This window comes from Ambystoma mexicanum, chromosome 10 (assembly GCF_040938575.1).
Source record: "Ambystoma mexicanum isolate Mex_15411 chromosome 10, UKY_AmexF1_1, whole genome shotgun sequence".
Classification (NCBI taxonomy): domain Eukaryota; kingdom Metazoa; phylum Chordata; class Amphibia; order Caudata; family Ambystomatidae; genus Ambystoma; species Ambystoma mexicanum.
This window is the reverse complement of record NC_090932.1, coordinates 1,633,235,924-1,633,254,821: the sequence shown is the minus strand read 5'-3', so window position 1 is coordinate 1,633,254,821 and position 18,898 is coordinate 1,633,235,924. Positions and strand designations below refer to the sequence as shown.

At 50.4% G+C, this 18,898-nt stretch overlaps 1 protein-coding gene across 1 annotated transcript in view; it reads right to left on the bottom strand.

Moving 5' to 3' along the window:
• Positions 1-18,898, bottom strand: part of TXNRD2 (thioredoxin reductase 2) — a 1,379,521-nt gene that overhangs the window by 786,445 nt on the left and 574,178 nt on the right. Inside the window, exon 10 of the mRNA XM_069620040.1 lies at positions 11,096-11,187. Coding sequence (XP_069476141.1) covers positions 11,096-11,187 — 92 coding nt within the window. The remainder of the gene's footprint in view (positions 1-11,095; positions 11,188-18,898) is intronic.

Here is an 18,898-nt window from a genome sequence, read left to right as displayed (position 1 = left end):
AAACCCTAGGCATCACGGACATGGCCTTGGCGTGACTTAGCTTCTTCCTTTCAAACATCTCTCTCGGGAGATATCCGTGGGACAACGCACTCGCCTTGGAAGCAACACGACGCAGTGCCATCCTATCGCCACATCTACCTGACCCCTGTGGCCCACCTGATCTCCAATTTCTCCTCTCATTTCCAGTGTTATGCAGACAACACACAGTTCTCCTTCAATCTGCCATCCTCTACCACCTCCTCCCTCATACCTGACTGCTACTCGGGCATGGTGCTGTGCCAATGATCTTTTCCTTAATGCCAGTAAGACAGAGATCCTACTCATTGGGACACCTGCTCCTTGCCCTCCCCTTCTCTGGCCAGGATCCGTGGGTCCCCTCTCCTCACCCACTTTTGAGGCAAAAAACCTGGTGATCATCTGACTCCTCTCTCTCTTTTTCTCCACACATCACGGACCTTGCTAAGAAGTCCAACTTTCAGCTCCACCTTCTCAGGGGCATTTTACCTTTCCTGAACTTGCACCAGAGCCCTGGATCTCTCTAGGCTTGACTACTGCAACAGCCTCTTCCTCAATCTGCCTCTTTCCTCCCTTCGCCCCCCATCAACTAATCCAGAATGGGACTGCGAGACTTATCCTTGGTCTCAAGAACAAGGACCAGATCTCTCCTGCCCTAATATTCCTCCACTGGCTGCCGGTGACTGCAAGGATCAGATTCAAGACCCTTTGCATCATCCATAAGGCTGTCTGGGGCCTGGGACCTCTTTAGATCCAGCTGTCCCTCCATAAATACCTCCCAGTCAGAGTTCTTGGCCGATTCCTGCAATCACTCTGGATCCTTCCCGTCACTCCTCAAGCACTCGTTTAGGCTACCCTTCTATAAAAAAAGCCTTCTCCCAACCCTTCTTGTCCGTCTAACTACAGCCCTATTGGTTACCCACTTCTTGGCCAAACTCTTGGAGAAGCTGGCCATCTCCCAGCCTATCCACCACAATGAATCTGTTGGTTGACTCCACGACCGCCAGTCTGGTTTCAGAGCTGCAAGAGGCATGGAAACTGCTCTCCTGAACACCCGTGAAGACTTGCTCACTAATTTCAATACCAGCTCTTCCTCTGTTCTCATCCTTTTTGATGTTTCCTCTGGCTTTGACAAGGTCAATCATGCCAACCTGATAAATTGACTCTGTGACACCCTTGGCATCATGGACCTTACGCTGGATTGGTTGACCACCTTCCTCTCCGACCGACCTTCACAGATTTAACTGGGCCCTTTTCTCTTCACCACCTCACTGTCCACCTGTGGTATCCCTCAGGGCTCCAACTTCTCACCTAGGCTCTTCAACATCTACTTGGCCACTCTCGCTCATTTGATCTACACCTTCTCTCCTAACTTCCAGTAGTTTGCTCTCCTTAAAGCTACCCTCCTATGCCGCCTCCTATTCCTCGCTCATTCCTGAATGCCTCTCTGCTATTCAGGCATGGTGCACTACCAATGATCCCTGCCTTACTGCCAATAAGAGATCCTCTCATTGGGACCTGTGCATCCTTCTTAACTTGAGCTGGATCTCCTTAAGTTCCAGAAGCTCAAGAGCTTCCTTTTCTCTTCTTCCTTCCCTCTCCCCTGCTAACTTCCCTCTCTGACCTAGACTGGTGGCCTGGTTCTTCAGAGTCAAAAAGGGCACCAGTCCCCCCGCCCCGTCCAGTCTACCCCTGCACTTGGTCTCCCCTGCACTTGACTGCTGGCTGGTCTGGAGCCATTCCAGCCCCCTACCTCGCACTTAGCTTGTGGTCCTCCCTTCCCCTGCTTCTCCTTGGCCCTTTCCATCTGATCTCACCCTGCCACTCTCCTTCTCACAGGCCCTTCTGACCTGTTCCAGCACGTCCCCCCACCCCTGCACTTCTTGTTACTTCACTTGCATGATCTGAATATCAAAAGACCTAGTAAGATCTCTACCTTTTGTCTCTCCTGTTTCCCCACCCTCTAGCCTTGTTGCGCCTCGAAACACTTGTGTATAGGCCTATTATAAATAACCAATAAATAAATAAAATAGTAGCTAAGTGGTAAGGTCCACCCTACTATGCTCATAAAAACTCACTAACACAAAGACAACCAGAGCATCATGACACTACTTGACCAAACTCATCCTGTAGTAGCACCTGACCTAACCAAAACACAAAGAACACAACAAACAAACATTGGAACCTCCACTGCACACATTTGCATATACAATCACTGCAGGCCGTCATAATTCAAGTATGCAAAAGCTGAAATGCATATCAATTTGCAATGCAAGTGTGAACTCCCCTTTATCATCATCAAAAACCTGTATTCGTTTGTAAAAAAACGTTCAAGTTACAGACCTAAATTTAAACATACATTGCTCAATAAAATCAATAAAATTACCAATTTGATATTTGGGCACCTGAAATAAAAATAAGGAACAAGTTACAAGTTACTTACCTGTAACTGTTGTTCTCCAGCATGGGTCTGGCATGGATTCACATGCTCATAAATATTCCCTGTCGTCAGGCTGGGAATCCTCGGTAAAGAAAAAATCAGTATCAGTTTCGTTTCTGATCTGTCTTTCGTAGTAGTAACCAATCACTGATCTCTGCGTCATACTGACCACAGCCAATGACTGCCCTCTACCTAAGCCCCGCCTCTGGCAGCCATCTTCAGATTTGGTAGCACGTGAAGTGGCAGTATGACCAAGTGAAGAGCCGCAGGGGGGTAGGCGGGAGGGTTTGCATGTGAATCCATGCCAGACCCATGCTGGAGAACAACAGTTACAGGTAAGTAACTTGTTCCTTCTCCAGCATGGGGTCTGGCATGGATTCACATGCTCATGAATAAAGAATACATAGCAGTACACACATGCACAACCACGGGAGGTGGCAAAGGCTCAACATTAAGCATTACATCAAACTCAACATTAAGCAATTCTTACCTCCTCACCAGGCTCACCTTAGGCGAACATATTGCGCAGCACTGCTTGGCCGACCCTGGACTCCTCCCTGGAATCCCGATCGACGCAGTAGAATTTCGTGAAGGTGTGCGTCGACCTCCCCGTAGCAGCCCTGCAGATGTCCAGCAAGGGCACACCAGTTAGGAACGCTGTGGTAGCTGCGATCGCTCTGGTGGAATGATACAGCCGGAGAGCCATCTGGAAATGGAGGCCTTTGAGAGAGCCTTCCCCTGATTGACAGGTCCAAAGTTCACAAAAAGTTGTGACGTCTTCCGAAAACACTTTGTGCGGTCCACGTAAAACTTCAGCGCTCTAGCCACATCCAGCGAGTGCAAAGTCCTTTCGGCCGGCGACGAAGGCGACGGGAAGAAAACAGGCAACACCAAGGGTTCGTTGAGGTGGAAGTCCGACGGTACCTTGGGCATGAAGGAGGGGTGCGTCTTGAGCACTACCCTTGTGTCGTGAAAAGTCAAGTACGGGGGCTTGCAGGAAAGGGCCTGGATCTCTCCCACTCTTCGTGCGGAGGTGATGGCCACAAGAAACGCTGTTTTCCACGACAAGAACTTCAACGGAGCCGAGTGCAGAGGTTCGAACGGAGGTCCCATGAGCTTGGTCAGCACCACGTTGAGCTCCCACGCCGGGGCCGGAGCCTTCACCGGCGGGAACGATCTGAACAGTCCCTTCATGAATTCATTCACCAGACGATGAGACCACAAAGACGTCCGCCCTGTGGTTCTGGTGTATCGGGAGATCGCAGCAAGATGAATCTTGATGGACGCGTGAGCCAGTCCAGCCTTGGCCAGCGTCAGAAGGTACGGCAGTGCCTGGGGAGCCGTAATCCGTAGAGGGTTAATCTTCTGTGCGTGGCACCAGACAGAGAACCTCTTCCATTTGTGTCCATAGCATTTAAGAGTTGAGGACGCCCTGGCCTTTGCAAGAACCTCTCTGCAGTCGGCCGGTATGTCGTATCCTCCAAACTCTAACGCTGCAGGAGCCAGGCCTGCAAGTTCAGCGACTTCGGGTCGTGATGGAGGATGGCGCCTCCTTCCCTGGAGAGAAGATCCGCGTCCACTGGCAGCTTGATTGACGGGGACGCTGACAAGTCCAGAAGGTCCGGGAACCATATCTGCCTCGGCCACGCAGGTGCGACGAGGATCATCCTGCACCGTGACCTCTTGAGCTGGTTGATGAGCCGGATCAGCAATAGCAATGGAGGGAGCGCGTAGGGAAACAGGCCCTCCCAGGGGAACGAGAAAGCATCGCCCATGCTCCTCGGCTGGGGAAACCTGCTGGCGAACCTCCGGCACTTGGAGTTCGTCGCCGTCGCGAACAGATCGATCTGGGGTGTGCCCCACCGTCGGAAGAGGCGGTCCACTAGATCCTGTCGTAGTTCCCACTCGTGGCACGAGCGCAGCTCTCTGCTGAGCGAGTCGGCAATGGTGTTTTTTATCCCTGCCAGATGAAACGGCACCAGAAACATCCCTTGGGCGACGGCCCAACGCCACAGATCCTGCGCCTCCTTGGACAGGGCTGGGGACCTGGTTCCGCCCTGCTTCCTGATGTAGAACATGGTGGTGGTGTTGTCGGTGAAGATCCTCACCACCTTGCCCTTGAGGGACGGAAGAAAGGACCTGAGGGCCCAAAACACTGTGCGGAGCTCCAGGACGTTGATATGGAGGGACTTCTCCGTCGGAAGCCAAAGGCCTCTCGCGTGCAGATTTTCGGTGTGCGCTCCCCACCCTTCCGGGGAGGCATCCGTGGTCGCTGTCTCCTGGTGGCTGGGGGTCTGGAAGTCCATGCCCGCCGTCAGATGTGCGTGGGTGCCCCACCACCGGATCGCTCGTCGGAAACTCTCGTCGAGTGTGATCCTCTCCTCGAAGCTGCCCGTTGTCTGGATCCAGCGCGCGTCCAGGAACTCCTGCAACGGGCGCAACCGGAGCCTGCACAGGCGGATGAGATAAATGCAAGAAGACATCATTCCGATGAGGGACTTGATGGACCTCACCCTGGCCGCGTCCGCAACCAGCATCCGCTGCACCTTGCCCAAGATGGCCCTCGTCCTTTCCTCCGACGGAGAGGCCAGAAGCGACACTGTGTCGAGCTTCGCTCCCAGAAACAGTGCGTCTTGCGCGGGCACCAGGTGGGACTTGGCGTAGTTTATGGAGAATCCCAGGTCCGTGAGTAGTTGGACGGTCCTTGCCGTGTGCTCCACGGCGAGCTCCTTCGTCTTTGCTCGGATGAGCCAGTCGTCCAGGTAGGGGTAGACGTGGATCCCCTCTCGGCGCAGCTGCGCGCCACCGGTGCGAGGCACTTGGTGAACACCCTGGGTGCCGACCTTAATCCGAAGGGAAGGGCTCTGAACTGGTAGTGACGCCCCTGGACCACGAACCTGAGAAACTTTTGGTGTCCCTTTAGGATGGGAATATGGAAGTAGGCATCCTCCAAATCCAACGACGACAGGAAATTGCCCTCCTCCAGTTGACCCAGGACGTGTTGGAGGGTGACCATCCGGAACTTCTGTGCCTTGATGAATTTGTTCAGTCGTCGTAGGTCCAGGATGGGACGCCATCCTCCCGTCTTCTTCTTCACAAGGAAGTATCTTGAGTAAACTACGGAGCCCCGAAGCCTCTTTGGGACGAGCTCGATGGCGACCTTCTTGAGCATCGCCTTTACCTCCAAGAGAAGTTGAGGGATGTGATGTTCTTTCCTGGCCACAGGGGGGACGCGCGGGCACCTCTTTAGAAACTCGAGCGCGTGACCCTGAGATAGGGCGTCCAGCACCCAACGGTCGGTGGAGATGGACTCCCACACGCTGACGAAGCTCGCCAGCCGGCCTCCCACCGGGGTGCTTCGGTGGGAGCCCGACCCCACGGCCGGTTCAGTCCTGCTTCGACGAGGCTTTGCCGCCTTGTCCTCCTTGGCAACGACGACGGGGTCCGCCTGACTTGCCTCGACCCCTGTAAGCTTCCTGTGACGACAAACTGGACGCTTGATGGTAGGTGGAAAATCCGCCGCTGGAACCTTTGGAGGCACCCTGTTTGCCTCCACAGCTCCGAAAGGGCGGCAGCCGTTGCTGGAGAACCCCAAGAGCCCGGGCCATCTCTGTGTCTGCCTTGATGGCTTGAAGGGAATCGTCCACTGTTTTCCCAAACAGGTTGTTTCCGTCGAACGGCATGTCCAAGACTCTGGTGTGCACGTCCTGACGGAAGTCAGTAGCCTTGAGCCATCCACGCCGCCTAAGGCACACACCGTTGCCCAACTGGCAAAATCCAGTGTCAGCGATGTCCGTCGCAATCGTAATGGCGTGGTCCGACGCCACCTCTCCTTCCTGCAAGATCTCTAGGGCTTCCGCCCTCTTGTCGTCTGGTAGGAAGTCCAGCAGGGGGGCCAGTTTGTACCACAACTCCCTGTCGTAGCGGGCTACGATAGCCAAGGCGTTGGTCGCCTTAATCGTCCTGGCTGCCGACGAGATGACTCTGCGTCCCATCGTGTCTAATTTCTTTCCCTCGCCTTCCGGCGGGGAGGTCGACGTAGAGGCCGCGCCCCCCCGCTTTCTTCCTGGCCGCCGCGGAGATGACCGAGTCCGGGGTCGGCTGTGCCCGAAGGCACAAGGGGGCCGCGTCCGGGACCCGGTACTTCTTCTCGTACCGATCCCTTCTAGCTGGCGTCGTGGATGGGTTCTTGAGGAGGGCGAGGCCCTCATCCCAAATATCGTCCAGTAGAGGTACAGCGAGGACCGTCTTCCTCTTGGCCTCGCGCCGTTGATAAAGGAAACCTTCCTTCTTCTTCTCTTCCGGGCAGAGCTGGAAAAGCTCGGATGCCCTGGCGATCATGGAGTGAAACGATCCAATCTCGTCGGGCGGGGAAGCCCGGGTGGGAGGTGACGACGGGAGATCCTCGTCGTAAACCTCGTCGTCTGTACCCGTCGCGGCCGTGTCAGTCCCCGTATCATCCCCACGTGTGGTGGACGGGAGGAGGGCTGAACAGGGCGCGATGGCTGAAAAGGAGGTGGAGGATGAATCCTTCTTCTCTTAGGGAGAGGGCTCCCAGAAGGGCCTGGCTCCGGGTCCCCCGTCGGGAGCGGTTCCTCTGTTGGTGGTAACGGCAGTCTCGTCCTTATCTCCGAGCATAAGAACTGTATAGCCAACAAAATGGCCGCCGAGTTGTCTTGCGGCACTGGTTGAGGGGAGTCCGACGGGCGGTCAGGAGCCCCGTCGGCACCCTCGACGTTCTCGTCGTCTCCTACGTCGGGGTCCCTCCCGAAGGGCTGGCCTTCTTCCACGCCAACGCCGTGGCTTAAGACTTCGATCAGCTCTTCCTCAGAGGTTGAGGCTGAATCCACGACGACCTCCTGCCCCCCCTTTTTCTTCTCCGTCGGAGGTTTCACGGGGGTCCTGTCGATGGGCATGAAAGAGGACTCCCTCCGTGGTGGCAGGGAGACTCTGGGCCCCGAGGTCGCCACCACTGGTGTAGCCTCCACAGGCTGAGCTAGGGCCGCCGCGACTGTCTCGATAGAGGCTTTGGCCGGATGGATTAAGGCTTTCACCACCTTAGGTGCACTCACCGCCTTCTCCTTGGGGGGAGGGTCACCGCCTCACTCCGCCTCCGATGGGGCCTTCGAGCTCGACCGGGGTCCCTCCAGGAGCTTAGCAGGGTGCTCGGCCTTCCTCTTACCCGAGCCAGAGCGTTGGCTCGTGGTTGATGGCGCCGGGGAGGATGCGCCCTGCCTGGTGCCCGTAGAGCCCGACCGTTCGGCGCTCCCGGTGCCAGCGGACTCGCGGTGCTTGGCCTTCTGTTGGACGCCCGTCGCCAGGGCGCCCTCAAAGGTCATAGAAGACCGCTCGGGCTGCTTCTTCTTCTTCTCGCCTGACGGGCTCTTTCCTTCCAGCCAGTTGGCGAGACGTTGATGGCGGTCCTTCACGGTCCGCTCCGACATAGTGCCGCAAAACGCACAGTCCTTCTCCACGTGCGTCTTGTCCTCATGTAGGCAGTAAAGGCATAGGGAGTGTTCATCCTCCCTAAAGACATTCTGAAGCTGGCATCCAGGGCAGACCCTGAACAGCTTTCCGGGCGTCGAGCTTCCCTTCTCCTCGGCCATGTCTGAGATGGGCCTGAGAAACTTCTAGAGTCCTCCAAAAGTGTGGCTCGACGAAATCTTCACCCTTGAGGGGCGTAGACGAATCCGACACGGGTCCCCGTTGATCGGATGAAGAAACGGTGGAGCTTGAGGCTCTTTTGACCCAAAAAAGAGAACTTTTTGAGAAAAAACGTGAAAAATAGCACTAACGCTTGAGAGCAATAGCATGAGGATCCCAACACTTGAACGTGCAGTAAAAATCTCAAGATGGCTGCCAGAGGCGGGGCTTAGGTAGAGGGCAGTCATTGGCTGTGGTCAGTATGATGCAGAGATCAGTGATTGGTTACTACTATGAAAGACAGATCAGAAACGAAACTGATACTGATTTTTTCTTTACCGAGGATTCCCAGCCTGACGACGGGGAATATTCATGAGCATGTGAATCCATGCCAGACCCCATGCTGGAGAAAAATAAAAACACTTCATGTTAAGATTAAAATAAAAACCCTGGACAGAGCAGACCATTGCACACAGGCTCAGGACAAATTCTTACAGTCAGACGTCGAGCCTACGGATATTCCTTGACAAGTTAGTTACAATGCCTCAGTATACAGGGTAAGACACATGGAGCCTCATTACGAGTCTGGCGGTAACCCTGCCGGTGCTACCGGCACCTTGCCGCCGGACTTGCAATATTTTACTGGCGCTTGACTTCCCGGTGCCACTGGCTGATTATGAGTCCGGCGGCCCAGGAAGTCAGGCGCCGGTAAATTGTAAGTGCCCATTCCCTAGAGTCCCATAGGACACTATAGGTATGGGGACACGGAAGCACCGGCAGCATTGCCAACGGTGCTTCCGTGACAGGGCTGCCTACCGTGGCCGCTGCGCCCACAGGGTCAGACCTGTTGCGTACAATGGCCACGGCAGGCAGACTCAGAGTTGCCGATCCGGAAACAAGGGTGTCGGTGAGCTTACCGGCGCCCTTGTTTCCAGACTGGCAAACTCCTAATGAGGCCCAGGGTGTTGAGGTTAAAAATGCATGATAGATTTTGGGTTGAGGAGAGCATCGCTCCCAGCCTCAGCCCACATTATTACATCAGATCTTAACACATCATGGTTACATGTGTTACAATACCTTAAGACATAGAATAAAGGCAATCACCTTCAAAATCTATTTCAGAACCCTGTTTCACTGCAGCCAGGCCCTGAGTAAGTAGCGCGCTGTCGCAAAGACAACACAGATTGTCGCTGGTTGTCTAAGGAACCGTACTGTTTCCACTACGGAGCGGGCTCCCACAGCCCTCAAGACTGGTCTTGGGTATAATCTTCTTAGAGATATTGTACTAGGCCAGAGCAGTACAACATATATAATGGTTTCAGATAATGAGACCCACACATTGGACAAATTACCCCCCCCCCCCCTCTGCATTCTTCCATGTTTTTGTAAATGATGGTAGCGGAAAAAACCTAGCCTCATCCTTAGATACAGGGATCTTAAAAAAGCTGGGTTGATTAGATTTAAATAACCCCTAATGCCCTGTTCCATGCCCAAATCAATGTATTCTCTCACAGTCTTAAGGGTCTGGGCTTTCGCCACTAATTGCGCCTTTGATCTGTCTTTCATAGATTCATTTAGATCCCTAGCAGTACGATTAGACCAAGCAGTGCGATTTTCCTAAAGCTCACCCACATGAAGTGCATACAGAGTGCTCTTAACATGAAGCACCCAGCCCAACTTTCTTCCTCGCTCTAATGCCATTAAGTACATCAGCGTTTCCCGGTAGCTCTCCAGACCCTCATTTTGCAATAATTTCAACCAGTACAAGACAGGTTTGAGGGGGTCAATACTTGTATAACATCATGTTCTAAATATATCGTCGTCTAAGTGGCACTTTCAGGAAGTATAAGCAGTTTTTTTGCAAAAACTTGCATTGGCAGATAACTGGTTTCCCTAAAGCAACATGCCACCATATTTCCGAGCCATAAAGGGCTGCAGGGAGAGCCTGATTTTTATAAAGTTTAAGTGCTGGGGAAAGTGATTCGCTTGCATGTCGTGTGTAGAAAGTTCTTACTGCCCCGCTATATTTACCCCATTTTATTGCTGACTTTTCACCCTCAGGAATACAGTCACCAGTCTCGCTGAACTTGACTCCCAGGTAATTAAAGAACTCAACTAGGGGAACACCATTTGTCTCGATAGTCCAGAAACTTCTTTTTGCAAACTTTGGCTTGAAAACCATTACTTTGGCTTTCTCGGTGCTCAGCTCTAACAGCAGCTCTTTACTCTTTATCAAGAAGATATTCAATGTTTGTTTCAGCTCCTGGGAAGTAGTAGACCGCATCATCTGCATACAAAAGTCCAGGCTATTTCTTGTCAGGCGTTTTAGGGCAGTCGTGGCATTCCTTCATCAGGCTATCTATGATTTCCAGAATGTATACATTAAAAAAGAAGTGGAGCCATGACACATCCCTGTTTAACTCCCTTATTAGCCTTAAACAGGTCGGTCTCCTCACCCCAAAACCATATCGAACAGTTGCCGTAGCGTTTGTATAGAGCATTCTGACTTTCGAGACCAAAGGAGGGGGTACTTTTCTTCTTAATTAAATGGTCCACAGGACTTCTCTACAGACAGAGTCGATACCCCTGCGTAGATCTAAAAATACAGCGTATCATTTCCGGTTTTGGAGTACTACATACTTCTCAATCAGCAGGTGCAACATAAAGCACAGGTCAATTGTCCAACCCAAACAGAACAGGGGACACCAGGTTTTTAGTACACCGTGGTCACAACTGGTTAATCAAACAAAACATATAAAGACCAGGTGTAAAGTGCATCAATGTAGGGAACCAAAGGTCAGTTGTCCACCAATGTTTTTCTAAAACCCGCCTGGAGATCAGTTATCACAAGTATGAACTATCCTTTGTCATCATAGTCCTCTGGAAATCCAGGGGGCTGCACATCCAGTCGATCCACAGTGTTATAACGGTACACCATTAGGATAGGAGTGCTTCACAACTGACAATTAAAAGGGATTGAATATTTTGTACAAGTACCTGATCAAATCCACGTAGAGGAATGCTCCTCACCATCGCTGTAGCGTCTATTCCAAGTCCTGTAAGGAAACCGGCACACTCAAGAGATACATCTAGACATGTGTAGTCAAGGATAACAGAGTAAAACAATGCTCCCACCCCAAATGTAAAATCTCCATGACCAAGCGGTCTACTGCCAGTCTATGAAATAATGAGGACCCTCTGGCGTGGCCATCTTGGTGCACTTTAAATGTTCCTCCTGAATTAATTGTGCGGGAAGAAAGCTCTGGAGGGTCATACCAGGAAAAAGGTAATTTATTCTATGTTTAAGGAATATCAGATCCGCCGAACGTGGGCCCTCTAACTGCTAAATGAGAACGTTAGTCAATGTTTATAAAGTCTGGGGCACAGTAGATAAGACTTAAGAGAATTTTCATTGTTCTGTTGCCAATAATCATCTTCCACTGCATAAGCTGGAATCACAAGACAAGGTACGAAACGGAGAGGCAGGGGCGACCCTTGGACGAGCAACTGGAAACAGGCAAATGTGTAAAAGAAACGTGTGAACCAAGTCCAGCAAACAACTTTCTTTTTATGGAATCATTTGAAATGCTCTAAGAACATGCAAATAATGCATTCAATGGGATGCACTGTGGCAAAGCCAATTATGTGATCTTTGCACAGTGAAAACCTTTTAGAGGCATATGCCATGTATGGCCGTACATTAATGATCACTTCCCACTTCTTTCACTTTCAATCATACATCTTGACTTTGCTCCATTCCTCCTCTTACTCACTTCCTCTCTTCCCCTTCTCTCATAGCCTTCAGCTAAAACTCAGTCTAACTTCTATTTCACTTCTCCCACCCCATGTCCCTCTGCTCCCCCTGCACTATGTCAATTATGGCCAATAAATGACTGTGCCTCCCTTCTCCAGATATTATATTCTCAATGTTCTCACAGGCAGTATTGCTTCCTTCTCCTGAGGTCTTACAGTTCACAAGGGCAGGGCAGAACGACCCCCTTCCACCAGGCCCTTCTAAGAATTTAGCATACAGTTCACAATGCCAGCGGGAATGCCTCCCTTACCCTGGCTTCTATGCCCCTTGCGGCTTTCACAGTTCACAGAGCAATATTACCAGGCGGAATGTCTCCCTTCCCCTGGTTTGCTTTGTACTTCAACAGGTTGCACATGACATAAGATCCCAGTCTTATGGGTGTGGGTTCTAGCCCTGTCTATTCCTGCTGTTTTTGTGCTGTAATCATGGTTCACTATCCTGCCAGGTACTGTGACTATGAAGATATTTTGGGTTGGTCTTCATAAAAGGGTGCAGGTCCCAGATCCACACGATTCTCCTCTTTTGGTGCTGTAGACCTAGTTCACTATCCTGCCAAGTACTGTGACAATGAAGATGACGTGGTTTGATCTTCATAAATGGGTGCGGGTCCAGGCTAGGGGTCTTAGTTTTCCACCAGGGGCTTCCCTTATGCCCCAGTGTCGTGACTCCAATTGCCCTGGTAGCCCTGGTACCTTTAGGGTCTCTACCATCTCGGCCCCATTGGTCTCTGGGTTCTCTGCCCTATGCTTCAGGCTTCGCTAGGGTTCTCCACTCTTCCGGCGTGCTGCGGCGTCTCTGCTGCACTTGGTTATGCAGCGGGCGCGTCTTCCTGCTACCACGCTATCTCGCCTTGGCTCGAAGTTTGCTACTCTGCTTCGCCGGATAATCCTTCCACATTGGACCAGACAAGAACCTCTCTGCTTGCCCGGTTAGCTTTCCTGTAGCTGCTTTGGTGCTCTGTCGAGCCGAGAGTTCCCCACACTGGCGGTTCCTCCAGGGAGAACCTCTCTTCTCTTCCTGGTTTACCATCATGTTACATTTTATTTTAATGAAAGTTGTGGCGATTTCTGCCAGTTCAAAGCAGAACAGCTGAGCTTGGGGGTAAAAGGGTGGGGAACTGAGGTACGGGACATAGTGACATAGTATATGTACGATGACCGACGTCACGTCCGGCGTTGACGACCGCTGCATTGAGTCAAGATGGATCGACGGCCAAATTGAGGTGCACTACGCCCCCTGTCAAAATGTTTTCTGAGCAGCTGATGCCATCTGATGAGGAATCTGCGGGGGATTGCAATCCACTGAACGCATGAACTGTAAAGAACAGGCCAGGATGGCAATTGCAATAGACCTTCAGCAAATAAAGTCAGGGAGCACTTTCGCAATTAGAGGGCATTGTTAGGGTCTGTGAACACTACCACAGATAGTGGGAAGCGCACTAAGAAACATGTGGCGGGGCACAGCAGGAAAAGTGACAGATGGTGTGCCACGACGAGTAAAGGCACTGTGAATGTTAAAGGTACTGTGAGAGATATGGAGCAATGTGAGGGACAGCACGTAATGGCCTCTTCTGGACTGTTTTCATTATTTCCAGGCAGTGCAGAATACATTTGACCAGGTTAGACTACCGTGTCAATATTATATTATTCCCAGATAGCATGGCATGGCCTGTTTATATTAGGGCCAGCTACCAATTGGCCAGATACAATTATGTTTACAATAAAACTTCTTGGCACCGACTATGCTTTGGCTTTCTACCTACATTGCTGAGCTGTTTTTGGCACTAAGGGAGAATGACAGGCCACACACTGATCTGTCCACCAACAAAAGGATCATAGAATAGAGTATAAATGCAAAACATTTTCTGACTGTCCAAGTGTACATTCCACAAAATGAAGGTTCGTCAAGTAGAGAGGTACACTACCGGTTCAGTGGATGCAAGATTTCGATCTTTAGATTTTCCCCAGCAATTGTCCACTATCGCCTGCAGAACACAGCTAAAAGATGGATTTTACCTACACATTAAAATAATCAAACTTTTACATTTATTTTTAAAAAAATGAAAACACTATTTAAGAGCAATTTCCTTCATGTGGATTCCGGTACTCAAATGTTGCTCTCCCTCCTTCACAGCTCTTTGGGAATTACTTGTGGTACTGCAGAGGGCACAGAAAAGCATCTCATGGATATAAGTGTGTTTTAGCATTAAAAGCAGCTTGCCACAAACCATCACACCGCAAATAGGACATCAACAGCTTCCACTCCTTGTTCCATTACCTATTTCCCCTGGGGAACAAGTGTGGATCATGGTAATGTGCTCAAGAAGATAGCAGGATGGGCTTTCTGCTGGGAAGGGAACATGAACTGTGACTACCAGACCCAACAGGAAGGTAATTTTTCCATATCCTGTTGTTCTGCCTTCTCCTTCCCAAAGGGTTGAGAACTTGATTGTACAACTAAACGTCCTGGGCGGATGTGACAACATATGCAATTCAAGAGAAATCATGCAGTGGCCCACGTAGCAGCCCTACACAATTCTGAGATAGAGACATGTCTCTGGAAAGTCTTTAATGCAGCCTTTGCTCTGGCGGAAAACACATGCTATCTCTGATGTACAGGAATACAACACCAGGCCAGTCATAGGATATGGTATTTCAGAAAACTATCCATCTAGAGAACGATGCCATAGCAGATTAAGGCATAAGGCAAGTAAACCACAGGTAACAAAAAGACGATCAGACATCTGGAATTCCTCAGCATGAAAGTAAATGTAAACCCACTGTATAATGAGCCATAATTGCTAAACATGCATAAATGACAACCATAGGTTCCCACACGAGATCCTACTATAATCAATCTATCCAAAAGATTTTTATTTGTTCCTTGAATTGGTTACATCCATGCAAAACCTTTGAAGAAAGTCATTTCTAAAAGGTGACAATTATAAATATGAATATGAATGTATTCCAAACAATAACTGAGCTTGCCATGCCTGGAGAACAAAGCTGCACCGCACCTTCGAGGCTCAATGAGGCCGGAACATGTCCTGAGTTGCTTGTGGTCCAGAGCAGAAGGGTGTGACCTAGCATTTCTGGCTGTAATGCCCCTTTTGGGAGTGGAACCAAACCTGATTTGCATACAGCCTTTTCCCTTCTGTAATAGCATTGCAGGCTGAAAATGATGGCCTTTGGGGATACCCAAAGCTTTGCCAGTGTTTTTTTCGTTCACCCAGAACCCTTTAGCCACTGCTCCTGTGTTGCAACATGTGTTGGTCGCACTCCCACTGCAGACATTGTTAAGGTCTGTATAATCACAAATGAGAACGTTTGGGTGTCCTTTATATATCTTTAGAATTTAAGAGCGCTTGCTCATGTAAAATGTCCTCAAACAAGAAGGCGCAATGTCAACGCTGTAAGACTTGGGAGAGCCATTTCTTGTTGGAGGGGAAAATCTGACAACATTTTAGGAATAAACAAGGTCGCCATTGAACAGGCATTTTCTTTATATAAGAACTTGGTAGGGTTTGTTAGATGGAAGAGATTGAAGCTCACTAATTCTGTGGGATAATATTATGGCGACCAAAAATTGTTTTCCATGATAAAATATCCAGACCCGTTAAGCCATATGCAAGGGTTTGTTCATTATCGAACCCAGCACCAAATTCAGATCCCACTGACGAGAAGGTCCTCCCTTAAGAGGATACATAAAAATGAGGCCAACAAAAGAAAAACACCCTCAAGTGTGTACAGTAATGCCGCTATTGCCGATAATTAAAGCTTGCAGGAATTAACAAGGATCCCTCTAGAAGCCAACACACACATGAAATACCTAACCTTGTCTAAGATGTAAAGGAGCGGATACATCTTTTTGGCGAAGACTTGGGAGAAAGACCCAAGGCATTTACTCTCTTATTGCTTTTGGGTGGACTATCTTTGCCCCTTTCAAGATTTGATGAGGTTTTGTCAATCTAAATGTAATTGCCCCAGATGATCAGGTATTAAGCACTTAAATTCTGTGTTTTTAAGGAGTGGTTAAGAAAGCAACCACACTGCAGAGAGAGAGAGAGCAGATACACAACTTGCCGTAGATCCAGGAGCCTGACACCTGAGAGTAGGAGATATAACTTAATCAGACTGGTCCAAGTCGGAACCACCAAAATCAGAGAAGCTACTAGGTGACCGAAACCTATAAAACTGGGAGAAAATAATGTAGGGGCTTTTTGGACTAATTCATTATTGTAGTGAATTCTGTCCAACACCCGAAATGATGCAAATTGGGAACACTGAATGTTCTGGATAGATGAAAATCAATAGGTTTGTGGCTGACCCCGGTGGACGAAGGTGGTCATGATGGAGTCTGGTAAAGGCATCTGCTATGAGCTTGTTCTTGACTTCCAAATCAACAGCATGAAGTGTCAGCTGATGGACTGCGCAGTCCCAAATCTCCATTGCTAGGTTGCCGAGAAATCAGTACAGAGGAATTCACGGTTTGTTCAAGTAGAACGTTGCTGTCATGTTGTCTGTGATGACATGCACCATCCCAATCAGAGTTGAGGGAGGAACAATTGCAATGTCGGGGAAATAGCTTTCAGGTCTAGAAATTAGATGCGAATGCTGAAGGAAATCCAATGACTGTGCATTTGGAGGCCTAGACAATAAGCTCCCAGGGAGACTCAGACCAATCTGTTGTCACTGTTACCTGGTGAAGAGGGAGACAGAAAGGTTGCTTTCGGGAAACCACCACTGAGCAGAATTTACTATTTCCAGAATTACCAAGATCTTGTTGAAATTTTACTCTGATGCTCTATCCCAGTCCACAGCTAGGTGCCACTTAAGGTATCTAATTTTCAACCTTACGAGGAGCAACACATAGATGCATGATGCCTTCAGGCCCAAAAACCAATAAAATGTTCAATACAAGGTGTTGGCATGACTAAAGAAATGACTTACTGCAGACTGTAAGAACACTCTTCAGTCCTCGATCTTGCCCCCATAAACTGAATTCTACGAGTTGACAAAGAGCTGACGTCTCCTGATTCACAGAAATCCCTAGTTCTCTCAATCAAGATCCCGAACGGCCACCATTTTAAAAATGTTTGTAAAAGTATCGTTAAGGCTGTAAGGTAGGCAACTGACCCTATAACGAATGCCATCAACAACAAATTGAAGATACCGAACATGAACGGGGCGTGGCTAGGAAGCCATGTGAAAGGACGTGTCTGTATGGGGGCTCCCGAAGATCCGTACATTATCCGACTGAAAACCGTGCAAGGACCGATGTAATTTGGCTGAGACTGATATGGCTGCGTACATGAATCTCAGGTGAATGTGTGGACACGTTTCGATACGGGCCTGCACCGTGAAAGTGCAACAAGAAGCTAAGAGAAGACTTGGAGGCGAGAGTGCGATGAACGAGAAAATGGCCGCCGCCGCTTAACGAAGGAACAAAGGAGTGATTGATCTGGCGCCTGACGATCGCACTGGAGCGTGGTGGTGGTGAAGGAGCATGACTCGGGTGCATCGTGGTCATTAAGGACACCCGGTCCCGCGAGGCCGACGGCGTGGACCTCGGAAGAGAGCAGGGCCTGGCCGAAGGTACTTTGTAACCGGACGTGCGGATAGCAGGGGAGCGTGCGGTGTAACCTGAAACTGTGCCCCTGACTCTTCATGGCCTAAAGTGCGCTTCAAAGGGTGAGACGCGACCTGGCTTAGCTAGGTAGTAGACAAGATGGCCGGGGGAGCCGGAGGACAAAGGAACTTTGTGTCGGATTTGTGGCGATAGCGATGGGACACCCGAAGAGCGCACTGTGACACCCTGCCCCAGATCCGAGCGGGGATAGAAGGACGGGAGACATGTCTAATAAGCTCCTGAGAGCGAAGAACAAACAGCCCACGCTCGACGAATACGCCCAGACGGAGCCAGAAGCAAAGATAAAACTCAGGCCAAGGAAATGGCCGCCGGGGGTGCGAACCAGGAGGTCCTCGCTGCGATCGCAGACCTGAAAGCGACCTGGGAGACTAAGCTCCAGCTCGCTGTGGCTGAACTGAAGACCGCAATGGAACTCCAGGTTGGGGCGGTGCAGGAGGACGTGAACCTCCTAAGGCAGGACGTGCATACTTTGCAGAGCGCACGGAGACTTTGGAAAAAGAAATGGGCCCTACCGCGGCAGACTGCGCTGTGCACAAGCGTGAACTCCATGCCCTGGTGCAACGTGTGGGCAATTTGGAGAGTAGGGCGGAGGAGGCAGAAGGACGCGCCCGGAGGAACAACATCCGTATTGTGGGCCTGCCGGAGGGAACTGAGGGCCATAATCCAACGGAATTCATCGAGAACATGCTACTGCAGGAGATCACAGGAGGCACCCTGTCGCAGGGTTTTGCGGTGGAGAGAGCGCACAGGGCCTTAACTAGGAAGCCACCGCCGGGAAACCCGCCCAGGCCGGTGATAGCCAAGATCCTTAATTACCGGGACCGAGAAAGGATCCTTGAACACTTCTGCAAGGGAGGCACAATACAACGAGGAGCGGCGAACATAACTGCCTATCCCGATTATACCCTGCAGGTACAGCGCAGTCGTATGAACTTTGGATCGGTGAAGAGGAGATTGCGGGAAGTGGGGTTTAAATACATGTTGCGCTATCCGGCCAAACTGAAGGTTTTCTTTCAGAGCAAGCTGCTGTTCTTTGACACTCCGGAGGATGCCATGGGGTGGCTGGATGCACAAAACTGCCCTCAGGAGCCAGATGTTCAGACGGCTGGCGACAAAGAAAAGACGAGATAAGTAACGCTGTAGGCCCGGTCGGGTCACGAACATTGGGACTTGAATATAGTCATTGAACTCGCTGGAGAACATGTGCGCGTCGGTGGTTATGAAACATGGTCCGTGAGCACGGACATGGTTGCGAGGGAGAGGAGCCTCCAGAGGCCGCTCTTTACACCCCTTTTTTGTGTTTAGTTTAGTCACTGTTAGTGGGGTGACACCCTGTC